Below are 23,272 nucleotides of genomic sequence, written 5' to 3' on the forward strand. Positions count from 1 at the left end.
AGATATATCAATAGTTAATTTTATTAAAGTATTTTTTATTTTATAATTTTAATTAACTTTAAATCAACAACCACGTTTACTTTCTCACTATATATATTACTAAATTATTACTATTTACTTAAGAAAAGTCAAATCCAAGCACATATCACATATGTCCTTGAACGGTTGCACCAAACAGCTACGTTAAGATAACTTACAAACAGTTTGCGCAGCTACCAAACTGTATTGATAGTATATAAATGCAAAAATCAAACCCTGGCAGATTAAAAAAAAAAGTTGCCATTACAACACAGACTAACAAGATAGATATCGATGTACCAAATAAAAAAGACAGATATCTAGTAGTCCCGTGGAATATAGCATCCTGCCACTTTATGATTTAATAATTTCATTCAGCACAGAATTGATAACGTGCTTTTTCCACAAACAAGGGAAATGCAAATTACTATATGTTTGCATGCTCTCTTGTCTACCGTACGGTACACCCACACGAGATGCAAACCACATGAAAGATCAGAATGAGGTGGGCTCCTTCGTGCATTCTGTTAACAACAAAGATTACATGAGTCCCAGAACTCAACTCACCCGACTTTTTAGTATTAAAAATAAATAAAACAACAAAGATTACAGAATGGCATTGTGAAGCTTAACTGTTTTACCTGCAAAATGATTTATGAAGTTTGTGTACTGGAAGGCTCATTTTGACACAATTCAGCACTCAGCATATGATGAAGAAGAGCATCAACCCTCTGGCTTCGTGTTTTTGTGCTGCAGCAAACCAATATTGTTAAGGGTATAAGACCACCATCAATTTGACTTCAACTAACATTAGCTTCTAGGTTCAATTTGTCTTTCACAAGGTATTAGATCATGATTAAGTTGATAGGAAGTCAATCATTAATTCATTCCTCTAAATTAAATTAGGCACAAGGTATAATGGCCTGTGCGTTGAATACACTTCAAGCCAAAGGGCTTTTGTTTCAGGCAGCCTGTTAGGATGAGTTGGTCTTTGATCAGTATAAAAGAAGCAGCTTATTGTGCAAACAAACATTGACAGCTATATACATACCCAATAGATCGCTTTCGATATTTATCTCCTTCAACTTCCTGCACAGAGATGGCAAATATAGAGTGAGATTTAGAACATCTTGTTAACGCTATTTATGTAAAGTTAACAACCAATCTGAACGTGTATGTACTAATGGCGTTAAGAACAATCAGAAACTGATAAAACACCAATTAATAAACCAATAAAGTATAATACTAAACATAGAAATCACATAATATAACAACACACTTGCTGTTCTAAAGACAAAAGTCTCCTACAAATAGTGTTTGTCTGCCCACAAACAGCAAATAACAAGTTAACAACACACTTTCCCTACTATAAGAAATAATCCTAATACATAACAATCATCAGTTATTTTCTATGAATAACTACTATCATGCAGTTTCTAATACAAAACTACTACAGAATCACGTACACAAAATAAGTCATTTTCTGTCACACTCCAAATAATAATTGACACCAATTCATATTCCATTAACGGGTCCTTCCTAAACTACTTGGATCTCAGTTCCCATTAGAAACAAATCATGTAGAAATCAAAAAGTTACTTTTACATTTAAAAAGAGACTGTACAAAATTATCTATGGAGCACTGAAAGTTTGTAATGTGGACATTTGCTTTAGAATCAAGTAATAAGCAGTATCCAAGTAAGAGTAAAAATATTCTGGGTTCAAATTCAAGTTTCATTGATACCCATTATTCACGAAAATTAACAAAGCATCTTTCACACACATCCATCAATAATATTAGGATAATGATTGTTGCATATGGTGAGGCATGAGGATAATTACAGCAATTCAGAAAAAGTTGCAGTGAAGCTCAGTTTGTTTTCATGTGGCTGACAGAGGAGTCAGTGGTCATGTGTGAGTATCATTACTCACAAGTGCTGATTTTTTTTCCGTCACAACTAACAATGAAAAATAAGTTTGCTATTTTCCAGGAGTAGTAAGAAGTAATCACTGATTTAAAAACATGATAAGAATTACAAAGTTTACAGTATTTGTTTCCAATCATTGCATTTGATATGAAACACTCTACAATTAGGTGCAACCGTTTAAAATTTTATTTACTAACTGAACTACATATCATTTATTAGTTAATGCTTAAACATGGCTGTTTGAAAGACTCCGCAATTTATAATTCCTTATTGGTAAGAGTTCATGATTAAATACAAACCTTGCCATTTCCTTCACAAGTTTCTGATGACTCAAGTTCCATTTCGGCAAAGAATGCCTCCAAGACAAAAGCAATAATCTGAAATGCAGGAAAGGCAGGATCATTTCTAACTTATTAAACATAAACAATGTGTTAAGACGGTACAATTTAGGCTGTGGTATAAAAATCCAGGCAATTTCATTCCCTTCATAAAAATATTTTTTAGTTTGGGTTGGGCCTAACTCAACCCCATAAGTTAGCTCATGAGGAAAGAATTGCCTAAGTTGATATTGGAAGAGTTGTGGAGTCATGTAGATTTTTGGACTGTTCAGGTGGCTCAATATCAGATCCATGATATGCAATCTTGAGTTTGGGTTGGACCTAACTCAATCCTAGAAACTAGCTCATGAGGTAAGAATTGTCTTGAGCCTTTATAAGTTATTAAGTGGGATCTCAACAAAAAGATTTCTTATTACTGTTTTCTATTAAATAAATTTTAGAAGTTGTATTAATTGTAAAGAATTAGAATTGTGCATGTCCATATGAGAAACACTGTAACTTCACAATGTTTTCATTCCTGAGATATAATTTGTATTCCATAAAATTGACAATGGAATTATAATGCATTAAATAAGGACAGAGTAAACCATACCAAGTTCAAAAGCAGCAAAACAGTAATTAAGTAGAAGCTAATGAAGTACAAATAAGTCCAAGAAGTCCCAGTTAATTCCTTGTAGCTCTGAAACAGAAAACCACTGAATCTATGAGGTAAGTGCATATTGAAGTCATAATTTGACAATAACGTAGATAAAGATTTCATATAACAATTGATTGCAACAACTAACGGAAGTGAATAAACATCCTATAATATGACACTACTCAAATGCAGCAAGTAATTTATACGTATTTTAGATTGTTGTTAATTTCAATAATAGTGCTTTACAAACAACCCAGCACTGAATGAACAATGCACAAATTTGTTATTTTTCTTATAGTTTCATGCTGCCATAAACAAACTCCAGGGACTCAATTGCAAAAATTTTACTAAATCAAGGTCATAATTACAATTTTTTTTAGTTTAATTAAACATTCCCAAAAATTCAGGGACCTACTGATGAATTAAATTTATTAAATTCAAATATTTGGCATATTATTTTTAGTCCCATGAAGAAGAGGAGAGAGAGGCCAAGAAGAACATTGCAGGAAGAGGTCAAAGGATAACATTAGTCTTTAACCAAGCCAAATGACGTCTTGTGATCCATGTAGTCGACTTCACCTAGTGAGATAAGGCTTTGTTGTTATTGATTTTCAATAAAATACTACCGGGACCAGAAAACTAACCGAGACAAATTGTTATGCAAACTTAGGAATATATATCGCATAACAATGGCCGCCAGTGCAACAACTAATAGACTTATTCCATTATGAAAAACCAAAAGATCACATTGCAAGTCAAAAAGGATAGGTGACAGAGCACATACCGTCATAACTTCGTCCCAGGTTGCCGTGACAAGAAAATTGAAAAGTGTCACAATTCCATTTGGGTAATCATTGAAATTGAAAACCAAATAGCTATTTTCTGTCAAGAATGATACTCCAAGAACAACATATACCCTAGAAATGGTTCCATTTCAGAAGCAATATATATGCCAAGATTTAAATTCACACCAGGATGTTGACCAAACCCCACCTTCACCCTCAAGAAAAAATGCCATGTTTAGTGAACATAATGAAAATATGAGCTTCAAATTTGCTCAGGTGTGAAGGAAGATACAAACTCCCCCCGGTCTCTATTATAAGCAAAAAAAAAAAAAAATGATTTCACACTTATCAATAAATTAGTTAATTTCATTAAATTCTGTTAATCCCACAACAAAAATAAGCTTTTTTTCCCCTAAACTGCCATTCATTGGAACTTAATATCAAGCATTAAAAAGTCTTTGGCCCTATTGAATGAAGGACATTTTGAAGATAGTCTCATAAAATAAGGCAAAGTTAGTTAACTTTTGCTTATATTTGAGACCAAAAAATAAGTGACTTTTGTTGCTTATAATAGAGACCAGAGGGAGTAACTATTACTGGATCAAACCAACCATGAAAGGCTTAAAGGAGACAATTTTATAGATTATCAAAAGATACTCATTTTCAGCAAGAGCTGTTAATTCCAATTCGGGGTTTCCAGCATTAACGATTCCACCAAAAATCTGCACATACAGAGTAGAAGAGAAGAAACTTTATTAGAAAAAAGAATTGGATCATTGGCATAGAAAAGGAAAATAAATCCTCAATTTAACTTGTAAATCTATGTAGAAAATGATCAACCAACCACTACTAGCATTTCACTCACCTGTACACCAATTGAACAATAAATACACAAGGTACAAAATATGATCCCTAGGTATGGCATCAAACTTGGTATGAGAGTCAAGAAAGTTGCCACAAAGGCTCGGTATCGCTTGACATACATTAGGATCCTTATTAATCTCAACATTCTTGCAAGAAGAAGGTAACGAATCCTGTAAGGGGACAGGGAAAGCAATGTGTAATAGCATCTTCAAATAAATGCTACAAAACCAATGGCCAAACATTATTGGCACAACTTCCCATCTTCAAATGAATATACTATCTTTCAGACGTGCTAGTAAAGAAAATGGATCCTATATCAAACTTTTCTTTTTCTTAAATTCTAACTTTAAGAATTGCTACATCCTATTTTTTTTTAAAGAAAATGAAACTTGATATGGCACACCAAAATACATAGGTTAACATTAGCATCTATTAAATTTAGACAAACCATGTCCTTTAAGGAAAGCACAAATAATAATAACGATAATCCACAATGAGAAATTAGTGTTAGAGTTGGATCAATAATGAGAACCTGAAAACAATGCCTCTTTCCCATAAGATAATAATGATGCCATGGAAAATTATATTTAATTCGTGACTATGATAATGAAAGCAACATAAATCCGACATAATTAGAATTGAGAATGGATTAAGCTTAACTCAAACCCAAAAGTAAACTCAAAGAGGGGGGATTGTTCAACATATATAAGGGATACTTTGTTCAAATACCCAGCTGGTGTGGAACCCTACCAACACTCCCACGTGTGAGGACTGGACACTTAGAACCTATGAAGCACTAACACTTCTCTTGTTCGAAGCGTCGTTGTATCGGACACATTTCTGACATCAACACTGACACTTGTCTAACACATGTCTAGCCCTTTTAATTGAGTGTCCAATTAAAAACTATTTTTTTGTTAGCTTGGATATTTAAGCCGACATCTTTACGTAGCTCAAACACTCAAACCAACACCTTCCGATCCACATTAATATTATTAAAAATTATTCACTTTTTAACTTTTAGAAAAAATACATAAAATATAATACAAAGTAGTACCAAAAATAATGTCTCTAGCCCTTTGTTGAGGCTTGTTATCAATTTAGATATTTTGTTATAGAACTTATATTTCCTTTTATTAGAGTTTTCTCATTGTGTGTGTATGATGTGTCCCCGTGTCCTATATTTTAGACATTAGCATTGTTAGAGTGTCCGTGTCGTGTCCAAAGTTCGTGCTTCACAGCTTAGAAGATGAAGTTTGGAAAATAAAATAAAATTAGTGGATGAACATTAGGAATAGGATACATGGGCAAAGTAAGAGGTCTGGTGGTGTGCAAAAAAAAAAATAATCGAATTGAACTAATCCAAAACCAAACTGAACAATTTTACAAAAAACAAAACCATTTTGAGGAAAAGCCGAATTTAACTGCTTTATAAAAACCATTTGGTTTGGTTAATTGAACAAGCCGAATCATATATGAGTGCGAAATAGATAACTAAACTGAACCAAGCCAAACCCAGAAAAACACTGACCCATTTGGAAAAAACAAACTGATCCACTTTATAAAAAAACAGTTTGGTTTAGCAATCCATTTTCACAAAGGGATTTGGTTCAGTTTGGTTCAATTTTTTCAAAAATTTGAACTGTTTACAGCCTTACAAAGTACCCCTTATAATTCCTGGGCATTATTATTCCAAATGTTGGTTCCTAGTTCATATTAGGTTTATAGATTGGTTGCCCTCTCTGGTGGGTTGTCTCTGATAGATTGCCAGTCAGGGGTTTCAGTGGTGGCTGGTGGCTTGACTCAGGCAAGATTTCTATGGAGTACGGGTGCACATTGATGGTGAGTCAAAGGAAGAAACGGGACCTGCAATGAAGGCTGTTCTGGCTCACAATAGAGGCTGGGCACCAAGGATTACTAAGAAATTAAGGCCGATGCAGAATAAAAAAAAAGACTCTCAAATTGGAATATCTATAGCAAGTTGAAAGGAATAATCAGGAATCTTATTTTTGAATAGTTCTTTGTATAATAAGTATATACATTTTATAAACTAAGGCTCATAATTAGTTTCCCAGAATAAAGCCAAACTATATGAATAAATCTAGATATCCTAATTATCTATCCAAATAAAGGAAATACAGTTACAAATCAAATCTGTATAATTAAGTGGAAAACCATAGAATTATAACAGCTCAACGCCACACAATCATGATAAAAAAAATCAAGATATGAAAACTTTTCAACAAAAAAAAACTCCAAGTTTAAATGCTTTAACATATATTGACATACCATTTAAAATTCACACTATTTGACAAATGGACAAAAGATGAGTTCAATATTCAGCTTTATATGTTTTATATGGTATTAAACTAATAATATAAATTGTTTAAAGCTTCAATTTTAGTAAATGCACAAATCCATCTTTAATATTCTCCAACATTAGTCAATAACTCTCTTAGAATGTGGGTTTGAACCTAACTCAACCCTACAAAATTAGCTTATAAGGTGAGGGTTGTCTCTCACTTATATACTTTAATTTGGCCATATCACTAGTCAATGTGAGATCTTCAACAAACTCAGTAATAATAATTGAATCTCACATCTGAAATGGAAATAGACCACTAAAGTGACTGAAAGAGTGTTTGGTGAAATAAATCCCAAAATGCGTAACATTAAGCATTATGTTCATGCAGTAATTTGGAATTATGAACCAAAAACAGAAATATGAAACATATGAACATTCATAGTAAAAGTTCATACCATTCTCCATTTGAGATGAAAGGAAGATCATCATCAGGTACAGCAAAAGTTACAGTTTCTCCAATGGCTGCAAAATTTAGAATTATCAATCAGTGCAACATAGCATGACCTTAAAAACTGGAGTTTCCTTATAAAATTCAATTCTTGGGCCTAAATTGAATGCAACTCATTATGAACTAGAATAGCAGCTTCTAGACACCTAAGATTATACAGCAGCAACAATCCAATCTAATCCAAACTGCTTTTTATCTGATTGGATCAGATTTAAGTTGTATTCTAACTGAACTAGACCAAACTGCAAATATACCTTTTTTCATGGGAAAGGCAAAAGAAGAAATTGCATGCATTCAACCATATGTTGTTTAAAGAACAGAAAATAACAAGTGGCATAAATTAGTTACCAATTATCACTGTGACAATAAAATCAAAGCGATTTTGACCATCTCGCCAATAGTTCTCAAATCCAAATGCATAAATCTTTAAAACCATTTCTATTACATATATCCACCCTGAAAAACAGCAAGGAATGATCAGCTAAGAGAGTAAGAGTATTTAACAAATTATTTTAAATTGGTTAGAGAGATTTGCTCTATCTAGTTTTCAAGTAATTTGACCTTGGAATGCTCATTTCTTCCATAAAAGGATGTTTCATCTCCAACTACCAAGGGAATTAATTAACTAGGATTTAAAATAGTCTCAGTTCTCAACCCTTCACATCACTTTCTTTTACAGTTATTTCTACATGCCAGTCGTCATTTTTCCATCAGTACTTCAGAACCCATATCTCTTATGAACCCCCTTCTAATCCTAACTTTTTTTCTCACCTTGTCTCACATATTTTACTTTTAAATAAATAATAATATTAAAACGCATCATTCTATATCAGAAATCATAAGTATTTGGTATGCCAAACCAATAAAAAATAGTTTATTGTTATCAATCAACAAAATTTGGAATTCGTTATTTTCTCTAGTCTTTTATTAACTCTGTAATTTTGAAAAAGCCATACTATACTGAAGATCCTGCCTCTTAAATATCTCTTGGCACTAATATGAAACTCATACTTAAATATTCAAAATGATACAATTAATTAATTATACTTAAAATTGTTTCTGCATATGAAAATAGTGAAACAGAGAAACTTTGTCTGGAGAGCTTAACTTCTCACTTCAAGCTATCAGAAAATATTTTTTGCTTAAAGAATTGGCAATATTTTGTTCAGTACAAAAAGGAATTCACACTGTAACATTAAGATATAACAAGAAAATACAGTGTTTGGATGCCTTACCGAAAACGAACTCAACCACTTGCCACGCCTTTTGAGCAGAATTGTTTTCTATATCAAGCTGGAATTGTAAATTAATACAAAATTATCAACATGTACATACACATATGCCTTCAAAAGTTTGAGTCATAACGACATACATAAGCTTGGAAAAAACAAGAAGAGGCCTTTACACATTTGTGCACATGCTTGCAAGCACAGACACACACACCACATAAGAGAATCTGCTATAGAATATAATCTCATGCTTCAAAATCACAAGACCAAGGTGCATTTTTTATATCTATTAAGAGTGTCATTATCTTTCATAAACATACTTAGACAACATTTGCTAATTTCATTCAAACCATCAGTTCTTTAGTTTCCAGAGTCCATATAAGCTACTACTAAATTTATCAAATATAATCTACCTGAATATCACAGTTAAATGATGGTGTAATAAAAAAAGAAGCAAGAGATAAAAAGTTACCAAAAATTTATGGCAAAATTACAGATGCAGTAGCGTTACACATGAAAATGTTTTTTGAGACTAATATTTCCTCTCTTTAATGAATTAATTCTTTTATCCAAAATAAACTGTCTTGAATAGACACAACAGCTTAAGCTTCTTATTCAACATTTTTGTTCATGGACGCTGATATTTGTGTGAGGACTAGAGAATAGAAAAATTCACAATATTCACATGACCACTAAAGCTGGAAAAAAAGTTAGGATTGATATCAGGCTATCAGTAGAACAATCATCCATTTGAACTGTGGCTATACTTAAAGCTGCAGTACATAATGAATTCATTAAACACCATTCTTACTGATTTTTAAGAAAAATAGCACCTACATACCACATTATTGAAAAATGCAAGTATATTTAACATATATAGTCACATCAAGCGAAACAACAGGCTGCGGTTAACATGAATTAATAAATTGCTTAGCAGGGAAAGCATGCCATACCGTTGTCTCAATAATAACAGCAACCAGATTTATTACGAGAACAAAGGACACTAGGTATCCAAACATAGGACTCCTCACAAATTCTTTTAATCTCTTTGAGCTGGGTGAATGGTAGAATGCTAAATACTCAAAGTAAGACATCTGCAACCAAATTGGAAAGTATTACAGAAGCTACAAATCTTCACCTTCCTAGTTACAGTACACCTAGATGAACTTCCAAATATTTTAAATTTGGAGTCTTTGAACTTACAACATCTTCCTTCTGAAATTTTAAAGCAATGGCATTGCAAATATCCGCAAATTCATCCTTGTTAATCTGAAAGAAAAAATATATTTACATTAAAACATGCATCTACACACATAAACATCAGTATGTGCATAAAAGATAGCCAAAACACAAAAGAACAAATATTACCTTTATATCATGACTATCATCGAGCTCATCAAATATTAATTCAAAGTCTTCCCGAGAGATTTTTGGCAAAGTCCTAAAGAAAACACAATTTACGCTTCAACCTTCATAAAGCGGGAGGAAGATAATGGAAAGCTACCAGTTGAGAACCACAAGTGAAATAACTGATACTTCTAGCATCACAAAATATGTAGTGCCAGTTTACCAAGAAAACAAAATTCATTACCATTTAACCAAAACAGAAGCCACTGTGACAAGCTATAAGCAGCACTACTAACAAATATACAGAAAGCCAAACAAGTGGCTTACTGAGTAACTCTTTAAATTTCATCAGCAATACTGTGAAGTTGAAATGGAAACAAATCAAGCAATACATCATTTAGGCAGAGCATCTTCTTCTCTTAATCATTAAACCAAAAATTGTTGTTTTCCAACATATTTTGTGATTGATACGAAGTGCTGTATGCACATGTTTGACTCAAGAGAGGGAATAATGGGAAAAGGGAAAGAAATATTACTATTAGGAAATACAAGGGAGTAAAACACAGTGAAAATCTTCATCAATCAGCCACAAGCAATCCACACAAGTTAACTTGACACCACATCCAACTCAAAACCTTAAGGCATTAGGTATATGGGTCCTTGCCATTTATTAGTTGCTCAACATGTCCAGCCCTATCCAATGTGAGAAGTTTTACTCACACTTGCATCCCAACAATCTCCCTCTTAAGGGGATCTCTTTCACATGGTATGCTTTGCCCCCATACTCGTCCGAGTCGGTCACCAAGTCACACCATCGGCTCTGATATCACTTGATATGGAATACAATGGGGATAAAACACCAAGAAGATTTTCATCAATTGGTCATGAAAAAACCACTTAAGTGAACTTGACACTACATCCAATATAAATATGTCCTTGCCACTTATATGTTGTTCAACATGTTCATCTCTATCTAATGTGAGACTTCTTACTTGCACTTGTACTTTGTTAGAAAATGAGTTATGAGCCTAACTCAACCTTACAAAACCGGCTTGTAAGGTGAGGATTACTCCTCACTTATATAGTTTATCTCAGCACTATCTTTAGTAGATGTGGGACTTCAACATGTCCCTTTTTGCCCACAGTTACTCGTCATGAGGGACTTTCAAAACACTCCCTCTATCTACCGGTGGCCACAATTTAGGTAGTTTTTCCAACATACTTCAACAATTGCAACGTAACCAAATCAACCATGGAATTTCTCTAGCCTTAGACAATGTAAGATTTTCTTAAAATAAGGGTTCGATCTGCTAGCTGTCATCCTAGTAATTTGCATGGGAAGCTAACAGAAAACTTCAATGTTCCTAATTTTCCTCAAAGCCTTGATGCCCAGTTTACCCATCTTGGCAAACTAACATGTGTTAAATACTGAAGACATACATATATCAACTAAAACTATGCTATTCTGGAAAACCCTCTATGCATGTGCTTTCCAAGTTTAGAAAAAAGATTAACAGAGCCTATAAAAGGGTGAGACATGAAAATCTGACAGATTCCTCATTCTTATCTAGAAATACATATAAATTTTCACAAATACCAAACTGATTCTGATAGTTCCAATATCATTATGAGCAAGAGGCAAACTAATAATATGATAAATCTGAAAGCATAATGGACATCAGGGAATAAAGTAATACCTGTACTTGTTCAGCTCCTCAAAGAGCCTAATGCATTGATTTTTGTTGAGACTACTAACTTTCTGTGACCACAAAACAATCTCAAACAGCTTTAGAATCAATAGAAATAAGTAGCTCAGTCACAAAAGAAACCTATAGCAGAGAAAAAGAATCAATAGATGCAGTCATAAATTCAGAACAAAAGAAGACCTGAATAAGAACAACTACTTTCATCCTCATACAATAGAATGAAATCTTTATTTAGAACAATGTTTATTCCTGATGCTATACTTATAGCATAGTCTCATTTAACACCATATTGAGTACTATAGGCATGCAAGCACACATGATCAATTTAATAGTAGAGACATTAGCATCTAAACAATTATCATTTTAGTAAGGTTAAATTAAAAATTTGGTCATTACACTTGATATTTTTTTTTTTCATTTTAGTCCTCACACGTAAAACATCTACATTTTGATTCCTTCATGAATTTGTGCTTTTATGTCTTTGTTAGTTGCATATACTATATTTTATTAATCATGAATCTCACGATTCAGATAGGATTTGATTCATGATTCGGAAAATAGGTCCTTTGATTCACAATTTGAATCAACTACCATGGACTAATATGACAACGCCCTTCAAATTCAGGGACCAGAGTGATCGTTTGCTCAAAACATTTCCTCAGTCTTCTCTCAACGATTTATAGTTATAATTTCAGTGGTTCTTTGAAAGAGAAAAGTAAATTCCAACTTGATACTCATCAGTCATCACACATCAGACAAAATATCCTGACTTCTGAGATAAAAAAAAGAATATTTTCAGACTGTTTAATTCTCGATCAACTAAAGAAAAAAAAAACATTTACTCCTTTTATTCTTTGTATTTTATAATCTAAACCAGAATTCACTCCTCTGAACAATAACAAATATAAAGAGTCAAGTTTCAAATCACTTTAAAATCTCTCATGATATTTTATTCAGAGTTGGAATGGGTAGAAATCAAATAAATGCCTCTAATTTTCATGTCATTTAAAATGAAACTTGAGAGCATTTACAGTTATCAGTTTACAAGTTGTAACCTCCTTGAGACATTTCGCAGTTATTGCATATACTACAACTGATGCACAATTTGGTCCTCCTCACCAGAAAGATTGAACATTATGTTGTTATTAAAGATAAAGGTCAATCTTAATTTCATAAATTTAATTTATTCTCCCATGAACTTCTTATATGCGTGTGTGTGTGTGTGTGAATAATATTATATTTCTTCTCTTTTAACATAAAGGGAGTAAAAACAAATTTTCTACTGGATATCAAAGAATATAAAAGCAAATCCCACCAGAAGAAATAAGGGAAAATAAAGAACTTTCATGCTCTTATAGCTATCACTAATCACATATCAAAATCATTAAAAAAATAAAACATAGTTGTTTTGACATCTGCGCGGTAGCTATGTCTGACAATGGAATAGTCAACTAAAACATGGAAAATTACACTTACATGCGTATCCAAGAGATCAAAAGCTTTGTCCAACATAGTTCTTCTCAAACGATCCTTCTCAAAAACTTGTTTTACAAGCTACAACAAAAGAATATTTGAGCATTGTTGTCATTTGTTTGAATATCCATCCTAGAGTACATGATATACATCAAAACTCTTCTAATATATTCTAGGTTGGGTAGCTAAATAGGAAAAAGATCAACACAGGTTCAATACTTTCACCTAACTTCATCATTAGATCTATATAAAAAGAAGTAATTGTATGAACAAATTTACCTCACTCTTGAAACTGTCATAAACAACAGCAAGGATCAAGTTTGTAACAAAGTAAACTCCCACCAGCACAAAGAGTACGAAAAACAGGCAATACCAACGTGACGACCTTAAAAGCCAAAAAAAAATTATGAGCATTGATGGTTGATGATATCTCAAATAGAAAGAACAAAAATCATCTAGACAGGCAGATTCAAACTATAAAATTCAAACTCTTACTTGTATGCAGGAACCCAAACATCTGGATTATTGGATGTGGTAAATAAAAGAAATAGCTGATACAACGTAGTACCATAGGAAGTGAATACTGTTTTCCCCTGTATTGTATCCTCAAAAAACACATATGCCACCCAACTAGCAAAAAGAAGAAACAGAAGCCACAAAGCCTGCAATGCATGAGAATTTGACAGCACACAGTCTGATAAGAGTGTTGATTATAACAAATTGAAATAATCCTAATGTAGCATTCAAGTGAAAGAAAATAAATTTTGAATGTAAAATGGCATGTACTGATGTACATTGTTGTAAGATAGTAAGAGTTGCAAACAGGAACAACAAAGAGCAAGGCCAAGGAGAACAACATGAAAGTGAACTAACCAAGACATTTAAGTATGTGTCAAGCATCCCAACCAAGATAGTGATGGTTTCTCGTAGCTCCCTGACATCAAGTTCAAATGAAGAATTTGGCTATCAAAAATAGGTTGTACAGAATTTTTCTTTTGGCTGAATAATGAACATACAAGAATTTCAAATTGTAATACATGTGAACCATTGTAAGTAACATCAAATAAAAAATTATTAAACGTTAGTTCTGAGAAGAGAACCAAATCAACCTAAAGCTTAACCTGTCACCACACACGAAATGGTGAAAGCCCTTAAGGACTGAAGTGTGTACAAAGTACAAGACAAGCACAATTTGTCCTAAATTATAGTTTAAATAATTAAAGTGGCAAGGATCAAACTTTTGATCACTTGGTCTCCATAAAACAGAGATTTTAGCTCTCCACTAAGCCTCCACAAAACAGATCAATTTCTTGTGCTGATCATGTAAAAAATGTCCCTCCATTTTAGAAATTAAATTTTCAGTAACAGGAATTTTTTAAAAATTGATATCAGAAAAAAGTTGAACTGACTCTCCCACTAGAACAAATTATAAAATTAGACACTGAGGAAAATTCTATTCTGTAATACATCTACCCTGCAAACTCTTATGTATATTGACAAAGACCCTCTTCAATATCCAAAATCCAAAATGTTTGATAGCCAAGGGATCTTCAATATCATAAACAACAGTACATGCTGCCAGTCAACACCTACTAGGTGGAAGGGCACATTTAATTATCAACATAACAGATAGAGTACATCAAAGATATGTTATATCCTACTCAATTCTATCTTTGTCCCTTCAATTATCCTCCAGTCCTGTCTTGTGCAAATATAATAACTAGAGTTTATAAATTTGAAGCAGTAAAACAATGATTATTAAAAATTTCAAGCACAGGTCCAAAAGATACAATCAGCAATAGTATATTTACTCCAAAGGAAAACAAAAAGTTGAGATAGGGCAGGCAATACCTAATATTCAGAACAAAAAGAACAACTCTGATATAAGGTGCAATTCTGAAAGGTAGAAAATCAAAAGCCAGTGGAGACAAGAAAAGGGCATAGAGCAGCACATCAGCAACAAGCACTAATAGAGAGAAAACCTGGAAATACCAACAAATTAATTTATTAGTAAACTACAGATATGGGTGCTTTGGATTAGATTTTATGAAGAAATTTGGGTGAGGGATATCCTCTTTTTCAAAGGCCTTCTTACTTATTATCTACTCTTAACCAACCCCCAAAACAAAAATTCAACTGAACTCAAGGTTTTAGAACTGTCTGGAACTTCCATCTAGGAATCTTGACAGAAAAGCCCCTCAACTAGACCCTCGTTTATTTATGTTTGATTCTACTAATTTGTCTTCCAAATTTAATAGGAGAATTAGGAATCTTTACTCCTCTAGAATGCATATGGAAAATTTAACACCAATAACCAACCCATTCTTTAAATTGAGAAGAAAAAAAATCTTCTTGAGAAATAATTTGGAGCTTTGGAGTCCGGACATCGAAAAGCCAACTAGTAGGAGTGTCATGGGCTGGATTGGACCAGGTCAATATTGGCCCAAAACAACTGGTGATCTGGTCAGGATAGGGCAGACCCAAAATATGGAATGTACAAATTTAGAAATTATGCATGGCAGTGTCTTAAGAATTTAGAACGGAACTAAAACTAGAGATGTTTCAAAATATGTGTGTGTAAACAAATATTTTATAAACATATAATTGTATCAAATGTAAAAACACTATCATGTTATGCATAATGTATTAATTTAAGTCAAGAAGTTTTATAATTTATCCTTAATTTACACAAGAAATTATCTCTTCAAATAATATGTAACATTTGGTCGAGCCAAGTCAACCCAAAGTGTGACCTGATCCCGACAGAAAACTATGCTAAGTCTAAATTTCAGAACCCAAACCTGGCCCTGATAGCTTTTGCCTGGGACAGGTTAGGTCTTGAGCAACCCTAACTTCCAAAGGCCTAATCCTTAGTTCAAAATTTGGTCCTCAAAAGTAACATTGTTGACATATAGAGCTGATAAAGCTTTGTTTTCTCCTACCGTATTATATTCTTTAGTAGGATCTTGAAGCAACATACCTTCAATTGATTAATAGTATTTTTCCAATATATGTGGGATCCTTCGTATGACAATGGGAAGAATGTATGTATGATTAGCAAAACAAGAGTTATTCCCTGTTACACAGAAAAAGCTCACGTAAGGCAATAAACTATACAGATAGCTGAGAAATGAATACAAGGACAATTCAACAACCCCACACAGATCACACCAATATTCCCATACCATTTCCCATTTTTTCTTAATAAAAGAAGAAAAACTTCTTAGAAAGGAAAGATAGAATGTACACCTGATGAGAGGATAAGAAGCCCTCCTTAAAAGGAAGGGAAAAAATGACACGTCAAACCAAATTGGCTAAAAAATGAGAAAAAGTTTTTGCAGATGTGCATAAATAACAAATCCCATTGAAACAACTACTACCAAGTACCAAAGCACCAAAGAAAAAAGAAAGTCCCAGCAGATATGCATAAATAACAAAAGAAAAACATCAAAGTAACAAAATGATGTAGTATGTTTCATGTACACAGTGGAAGGATAATTTGGAGCCTACACTTGCTTTATCACCCCAGAATCCTTACTTAACAATTAAACATACCAAAATATCCATAATGAGACATTGAAGTAAATAAGATAATGGCATAGACAGGTAGTATTAGCTGTTTCACTTTAATTTCAAAATGTAGCCAAATAAGTAACTTAATTTCACCTTGTGATTGACAAATATTACCAAAGGTAATCACCATTTTCAAAGTGACAACAACAACTAAAAGGTTCGTCAATAATTTACCCAATAAAAAGTAATGGTGTCTGAAGCACTGAACTCTTACCTCATAAATAAGACATTCTGCATCTGTTAGATATGGCAATTGTCCCAAATAGAAATACTCTCTATCGTTGCAGGAATTTGTGGTAAGCTTTTTACACCATAGAGGTTTCTGTACCAAGTAAAGTAAATTATGAAATACCTTCTTTCTATTTTATTTTCATTTTCTTTAGCCTGAAAGCCTCAAATAAAATTAACAGGAAGTAAAGTTCATAAGGAGCTTGTCACTACTAACCTCCAGGAAATTCAGGACTATCAAAGCAAAATAACTAAGAGACCAGATTAGATTGCATTTATTGAATATAAAGTAAAATCTTATGTAATTTTGGAAGTTTGGTGAGTCGAGAATTTCCTCAGGGAGACCAACACCATCTTCAGCCTGTATAAAGCATTTCCAACCAGAAAAACAAGCAGTTAACTGACCCGAAAGAAAGTACATGAATAAATATATATCAATGTAAGGGGGAAGCTAGTAGAATATATGCAAGAAATAATTCAGTTAATTATATCACCAGAAAGCATCATTACCCACCCAGAGAAACGTGTTTTTTTTTTTAACTTTACTTCGTCTACTTTTGATATTTTTCATCTTCCTCTTCATTTTGACATCTCCTACTTCTATTCATCTCCCTCAAAACAAATATCCTTCGTAAATTTGTAGCTCTTGAATTACGAACCAGCAATATTAACAATGACACTACCTTCAACATACAGAACCACTTCCCCTATAATTCAAGACTTTCCAAATTCGAAGGACGCTGACAAAACTGTGTGTTTGGTTTTGCTTCATGCAAAATGTTTCATATTTGGTTTCATGTTCCGGATGTGATTTTCCACGTTTCAAATGTGACTTTCAGAAATTAATAGTTATAGCCTCTACATCTCAAACGTGAATCTCCTATTTTCAGCGTATTTCCAAAAATGCTATCACAAAATTGTGTCAAATACAGTTAAAGGATGCAGAAGCTACAAATTGTAGCTTCAAGTTGACGCGCGTAAGTGAGGTTTCAAATGCGGAATCAGACAAGCTAAAACTTGAGAGAAGATGCGATTCTACTTCAAAAATAACACTGACATTGTCGCCAAAACAGATTCAATTGGCGATTTCTTAAGATGTTTTCAATAACGAGTCCGACACAGAAATTCGGACACAGATTTCATTCATAAATTACAGTAACAAGCAAATTAACAACAAGATCTAGTTATCTAAGTTCAATAATCGATTCCGGCACAATGCCTGATACTAAATTCGCTCGCAATTGCAAAGCAAAACAGTTAACAGCTAAATTAAAGCATAATAATAAACAGTTTGCAAAAGACAATATCGTCACTATGAGTTCACAGAAATAGCTTGGGGAAAAGGCAAAAGAGGAACGTGAACGAACCAGATCGATGAACGCAGCGGCTTTCTCGTAGTTGGAGCCGTAGGTGATAGCATCGGAGCGCCGGAATATTCCCCGCGACCGGTTACTCTGGTCACTGCTTTCGCCTCTCAGCAGAGACTGCTCCATTTCGGGGAGAGAAGCGAACGAGGAAGAGAGAGAAAGCGAAAGAAAGAGTGATGCGCGCTGAAAACACTATTATTACAACTATGTCATCTTGAATATGCTGCTACTACTATTTATGATCCTCATCCAGTTGAAGAATGCTTTGGGATCACGCTCTTTGCACACGAAATAACGACCATATGGAAAGGAAGATCCTGCATACACCAGTGCTATTCTTTGAGTATATCGAGAAACCAAGTGATGATTGTGATGTGATTGGGGTGTGACCACATCACACCCTTGATTCCGATCCAAGCTGTCCACGATTATTCCACGTATCGCGTGCCTGCTTCAACACTGGATATTCTACATTGCAAAGTCAAAGACCGTGCCTGCCACCTTCTTTCAATTCACACCTTCCCTGTCCTTTTTGTTTTGCTCATTTACTACCACGTTTGAATTTTGATTGCTAGTATATTTATTACACAAACCTGAATTTTTATTATTGATTTTAGGCAGATGCTAATACTATTCCATTCAAACTGGTTAAATAAAAAAATGTATAAAATTACGTTTTTTACGATTTTCTTTGCGTTTTTTTTTATAATTTTTATTTTTATAATAAATATGTTAGAACACTAATTTGGCAGATCCTTGATTTTATTAAGTAGTAGTACTAATTATAAGTTCGTCTTTTATTTAAGAGAATTAAGAATTGTTTTATGTCTCTCGTTATCAGAATGCCTGGCGTCATTGTGATAGTGGATTGGGTGTAATTTGCTCAATAGAGACAAGTGTTCCAAACATATCATTGGATGTCGCACGCATGACACTTGGAAATTAAAAAATTCACGGTAACATAATATGGAGATAGGTAAAGATTAAGTTATATTAGTGAATGAAGTCATTCATCACTATTGTAAAAAAGAGTCTTTGTGATAAGAAAAAACACTAACTCAAATGAGATGAATGTATCCATATCACATTATATGGTTGATAAATAATTTTTTTTAGGTACGTGATCATGAATTTGATCTCTAGTTAATGTGTATAAATAAATAAGTTTTTATTGGATTAAAAAAAATTGAGATGGAAGTCATGTAATTATTGTAATAGTAAGAGTCTTTTTAAGTTTGTTAAAAAAAATTGTATTGGGGTGTTTTTTTAAAGTTTTTAAAAAAAAAACTTAAGTAAGAATGATTTTTCAAATTTTATCCAAAATACTTAAGATGATAAATATTTATTGAGATGTTTTCATACATGTAAACAAGAGATTTTAAACCATATTATATTCATTTTTTACTATTTATGTGTGTAGTGTTGTTTTATTTATATGGGCTCAATTAAAAAAAATACTTATTTCAACACAGACTAAAAATGTTCGTTAAATTCATTTAATTTTTTATTTCATATAAAAAATATATTTTTTAAACTATCTTAAATTAATGATATTTATAAGAGTTGGTGCTCACATTTAAATTAACTTAATGTTATTTTTAAAATAATAACATTAAAGAAATGAATTAATTGAGATTTATTTTCATGACACTCAGAATATTTTTAAGTTTTGAATTTGTTTATTTGTAATAATTAAACACACTTAATAAGAGGAATTAGTTTACAACAACCCATATATTCTATTTAACTAACTTAGTTGTGAACTATGATTAAAGTTCGAGTAATATCTCTTGAGAGACATTTTTTTTAACAATGATATCATGGTACGAATTAGTTTTTGTTTGGTGAGTAATTTTTTAGGGACCATAAGCATATATAAAATAATTATTCTTTTTTTTCACATAATTTATTTTATATTTAAGGATTAATCAGAATTTAAATTTTAGACTATTTAATTAGGTGACACAAATCGTTAACACTTCTGTCAATATTGCTTGATTAAGAGATAATTTTATTTCAAATATAATGTAGATATTTTCTTTTAATAAAGATTCAAATACTAGCTTACCATTAATTTATGAAAGACTTATTTCTTTTCCTACATCCAAGTCCTGTCGGCAGTGTATGACGGAAAATTAATTCCACAATATATATATATATATATATATATATATTAAAATTGAAATGCGACTTTTGTTACATTACATTTCTTGAAGAAGCGTTTTTAGTATAATTGAATCGTACGATAACAAATCATAAACGTCATTTCGCAAAACATATATACTATTGTTTTTATTTTTAGTTAAATTAAGTTTACTTTTGAACGCGTGTCGAAATGGAAATGAAATTGATTTTATATTAAAATTCTCACTTTAAGTTCTTAGACATAATTTTTTTTTAAAATTTGTGATTAAATTAATTTCACAAAATAAGGCTATCTTAAAATTAAAGGTTTACGTGAACATTAATTCAATATTCTATTAAATTTGTGGATTAGGATAAGAATAAGACATATCTAATTGGGCCCAGGATTTAAAGATGACAAGATGAGATATTACTTTTGAGTTTTGATGTTATTTTTATTGTAGTGGACAACGTGACGTGAGATTGAAGGCAAATAATAATAAATAAATAAATAAATGCCATGACCACGCCATACATGCAGTACTCTCAACTTGTCTCTACTCCCCACATGGCATGACTGAGTTGTTGAAAGGGAAATCCTTCCATTCTGCTTCCTGATATCTCTGGTCGACGAAACAGAATGAGAACCAATACAAAAGTGGAGATAGCTAACAGTGACAAGAACTAAAGCAAAAAATATGAATGAGAGACATTTAAGGTTTCGATCATATCTATGTAGAGAAGACAAGGCATATTCCACGAGGGAAGAAGACGAAGAAACAAAGCTATATAAAGGGCTGCAAGTGAACAAGGCTGCGGGGCACATGCAGATTGTGCCGCTGCTATCATCGGAGGTATCAAAATCAATCTTTATATAGAATCAGACTTTTGAGCTCACCCTAATTTCATCTAATTATATTTATACACTTATATATTCTTAATTATTTTATTTTTTGTCTCATAATTAATTCTTTCTTCATTTTATCTATATATATTACCGACGGGCGTTTTACTAAGGAATAATGAGTTGTTTATAAGCCGTTGATTTACAGTAGACTTTCGTACGTTATTACAGTAGGCTTTTAGTCGCTTGTAATAGCCAAAATTCTTATAATGCTCTCTTGTCACACTCATTTATGTCAACTTTAGGAAGGACAAACAACTTTATCCTTAGTTGAGACATCAGGGTCTATTACTTATCATAAAATATGACTAATCGTTTGAATTGAAAGTTTTCTAATAAGATATATTAAGTTTAGAAAAAAAAATATGTAAATAAAAAAATTAAAGATTTAAATATATTTTTGACCAATCAAATTTAGAGTCTATTTTTTTAATCTCTTAAATTAAATTTATATTTAGTCCTTTGAATTCTCAAAATATTTTTTTTTAGAATTTTCTGACAGAATTTTTACCATTTAGATGCATTATTTGTGACAATATTTTAACTACAAAAGGAACAAAAAATGCATGCATTTTGCAAATTTGATAGATTAAAAATGATAAACTCTCAAATTTAAAAGAATAAAAATATATTTAAGTAAAAAATTAATTAATGCTTTTATTACACTTTATTTTGATAGATTATTATTTAAAATATAAGTAAATATCTATTGTTAAATATATAATATAGTAATAAATATCTCAATGTGAAATTAAATATACATAATTAAAAGTGTTTGATAAATTAGTTTATTATATTTTATAACTTAAGTAACTTATAGCTTAGATAAACTTAATAATTATGATTGCCTAGATGTTGTGAAAATACTAGATGACACAAACTACGATGGTCAGTTTAAGGAAATTGTGAGTGAGATTGTGAAGAACAAACACAAATTTCAACAATCATGGGTGATACACATCATGAGGAAAGCAAATAATTTGGCTTACTCTTTTGTTAAAGCGGGACTATCTTTATCATCTTATTTATGTTTTTATGATTAAGTAATTTTTAATCTTTGTTTGGGGTTTCTTTGTCCAGAAAATTCAACAAAAAAAAAAAAAACTTGATAGTTATGATGAAATTGCAACCACAAGCGATGGCTGCTCTCCCCATTATGAAGTACTGCCTTTATTCCCCAACCGGAAGTAGTAGGCTCATCAGCCCATTCCAATTCTGTCTCAGAGTCTCACAGACACAGATAAATGGTAAAGGCACAGGTTAGTAATTTGCCACCACTCCAATTGCCAGTACCCATTTATTATTGAACAATGAATAATGATTCATCAACATTCATCCACTCTAAACCATCTCATTAATACACTAATTATTTTTTTCTCATTGCATTATATCATCTATTATATTTACATTCTCTTCTTTTTTTTTTTCTCTTTTTCTCATTAGTTTATTATTATATGTTCCCGATTCCATCCAATATATATATTACACATTATTCTTCCCACAAATGCTTCAATATTCAAATCACCAATGGCAAACCACTAAAGAAAAAGAATGACAAATTCAAAAAGCAAAACCAACATGGGGAGGCGCCTATGAAAATGCATCCTGCCATTTCCGTTTCAGAAATTAATTTAGTTTTTTTAAAAAAAGTTACAAAAAGTAGTGTTCCAATAACTGGACTTAGCTAGTCAATAAATCTTCAAAAAAAAAAAAAAAAGCTAGCCAATAAGATCGAAAAAACAGTTAAGCTGTTAAGTATCCATCTCAAATAATAAATTACATAATTGAGCCAGAGAAAAATGGGTAAACCGTCAAATTAAGAACTAGAAAATCGGCAAAAAAAAATCAAAAAAAATCAATAAAAAATGCTTAATACTACAACATTATTTTGTTTTTTTCTTGAAAAAAGATTAGCCTAAAATGTTTTTCATTTTTTTA

General features: G+C 32.1%; 1 protein-coding gene and 1 long non-coding RNA gene across 2 annotated transcripts; one reads left to right on the forward strand and one right to left on the reverse strand.

The window, feature by feature from the left end:
• Positions 1 to 152: 152 nt before the first annotated feature.
• Positions 153 to 18,855, reverse strand: LOC100806160 (two pore calcium channel protein 1B). The gene is made up of 24 exons (XM_006594788.4): positions 18,307 to 18,855; positions 17,157 to 17,300; positions 16,926 to 17,033; positions 16,119 to 16,214; positions 14,990 to 15,120; positions 14,012 to 14,072; positions 13,634 to 13,800; positions 13,418 to 13,523; positions 13,142 to 13,219; positions 11,657 to 11,718; positions 9,981 to 10,053; positions 9,816 to 9,881; positions 9,566 to 9,706; positions 8,619 to 8,676; positions 7,732 to 7,839; positions 7,331 to 7,397; positions 4,572 to 4,740; positions 4,364 to 4,428; positions 3,706 to 3,796; positions 2,877 to 2,963; positions 2,246 to 2,323; positions 1,070 to 1,107; positions 660 to 768; positions 153 to 542 (listed from the first exon to the last, which is right to left on the reverse strand). Exons 1-23 carry the CDS (start codon positions 18,430 to 18,432, stop codon positions 672 to 674), a joined length of 2,217 nt encoding a protein of 738 aa, XP_006594851.1. The 5' UTR covers positions 18,433 to 18,855; the 3' UTR covers positions 153 to 542; positions 660 to 671.
• A 2,118-nt stretch (positions 18,856 to 20,973) lies between these two features.
• Positions 20,974 to 23,051, forward strand: LOC106795535 (uncharacterized). Its single transcript, XR_001384246.3, has 2 exons — positions 20,974 to 21,284; positions 22,415 to 23,051. It is a non-coding gene; the product is annotated as an uncharacterized lncRNA (long non-coding RNA).
• The last annotated feature ends 221 nt before the right edge of the window (positions 23,052 to 23,272 follow it).

Source organism: Glycine max, chromosome 13 (genome assembly GCF_000004515.6).
Source record: "Glycine max cultivar Williams 82 chromosome 13, Glycine_max_v4.0, whole genome shotgun sequence".
Taxonomy (NCBI): domain Eukaryota; kingdom Viridiplantae; phylum Streptophyta; class Magnoliopsida; order Fabales; family Fabaceae; genus Glycine; species Glycine max.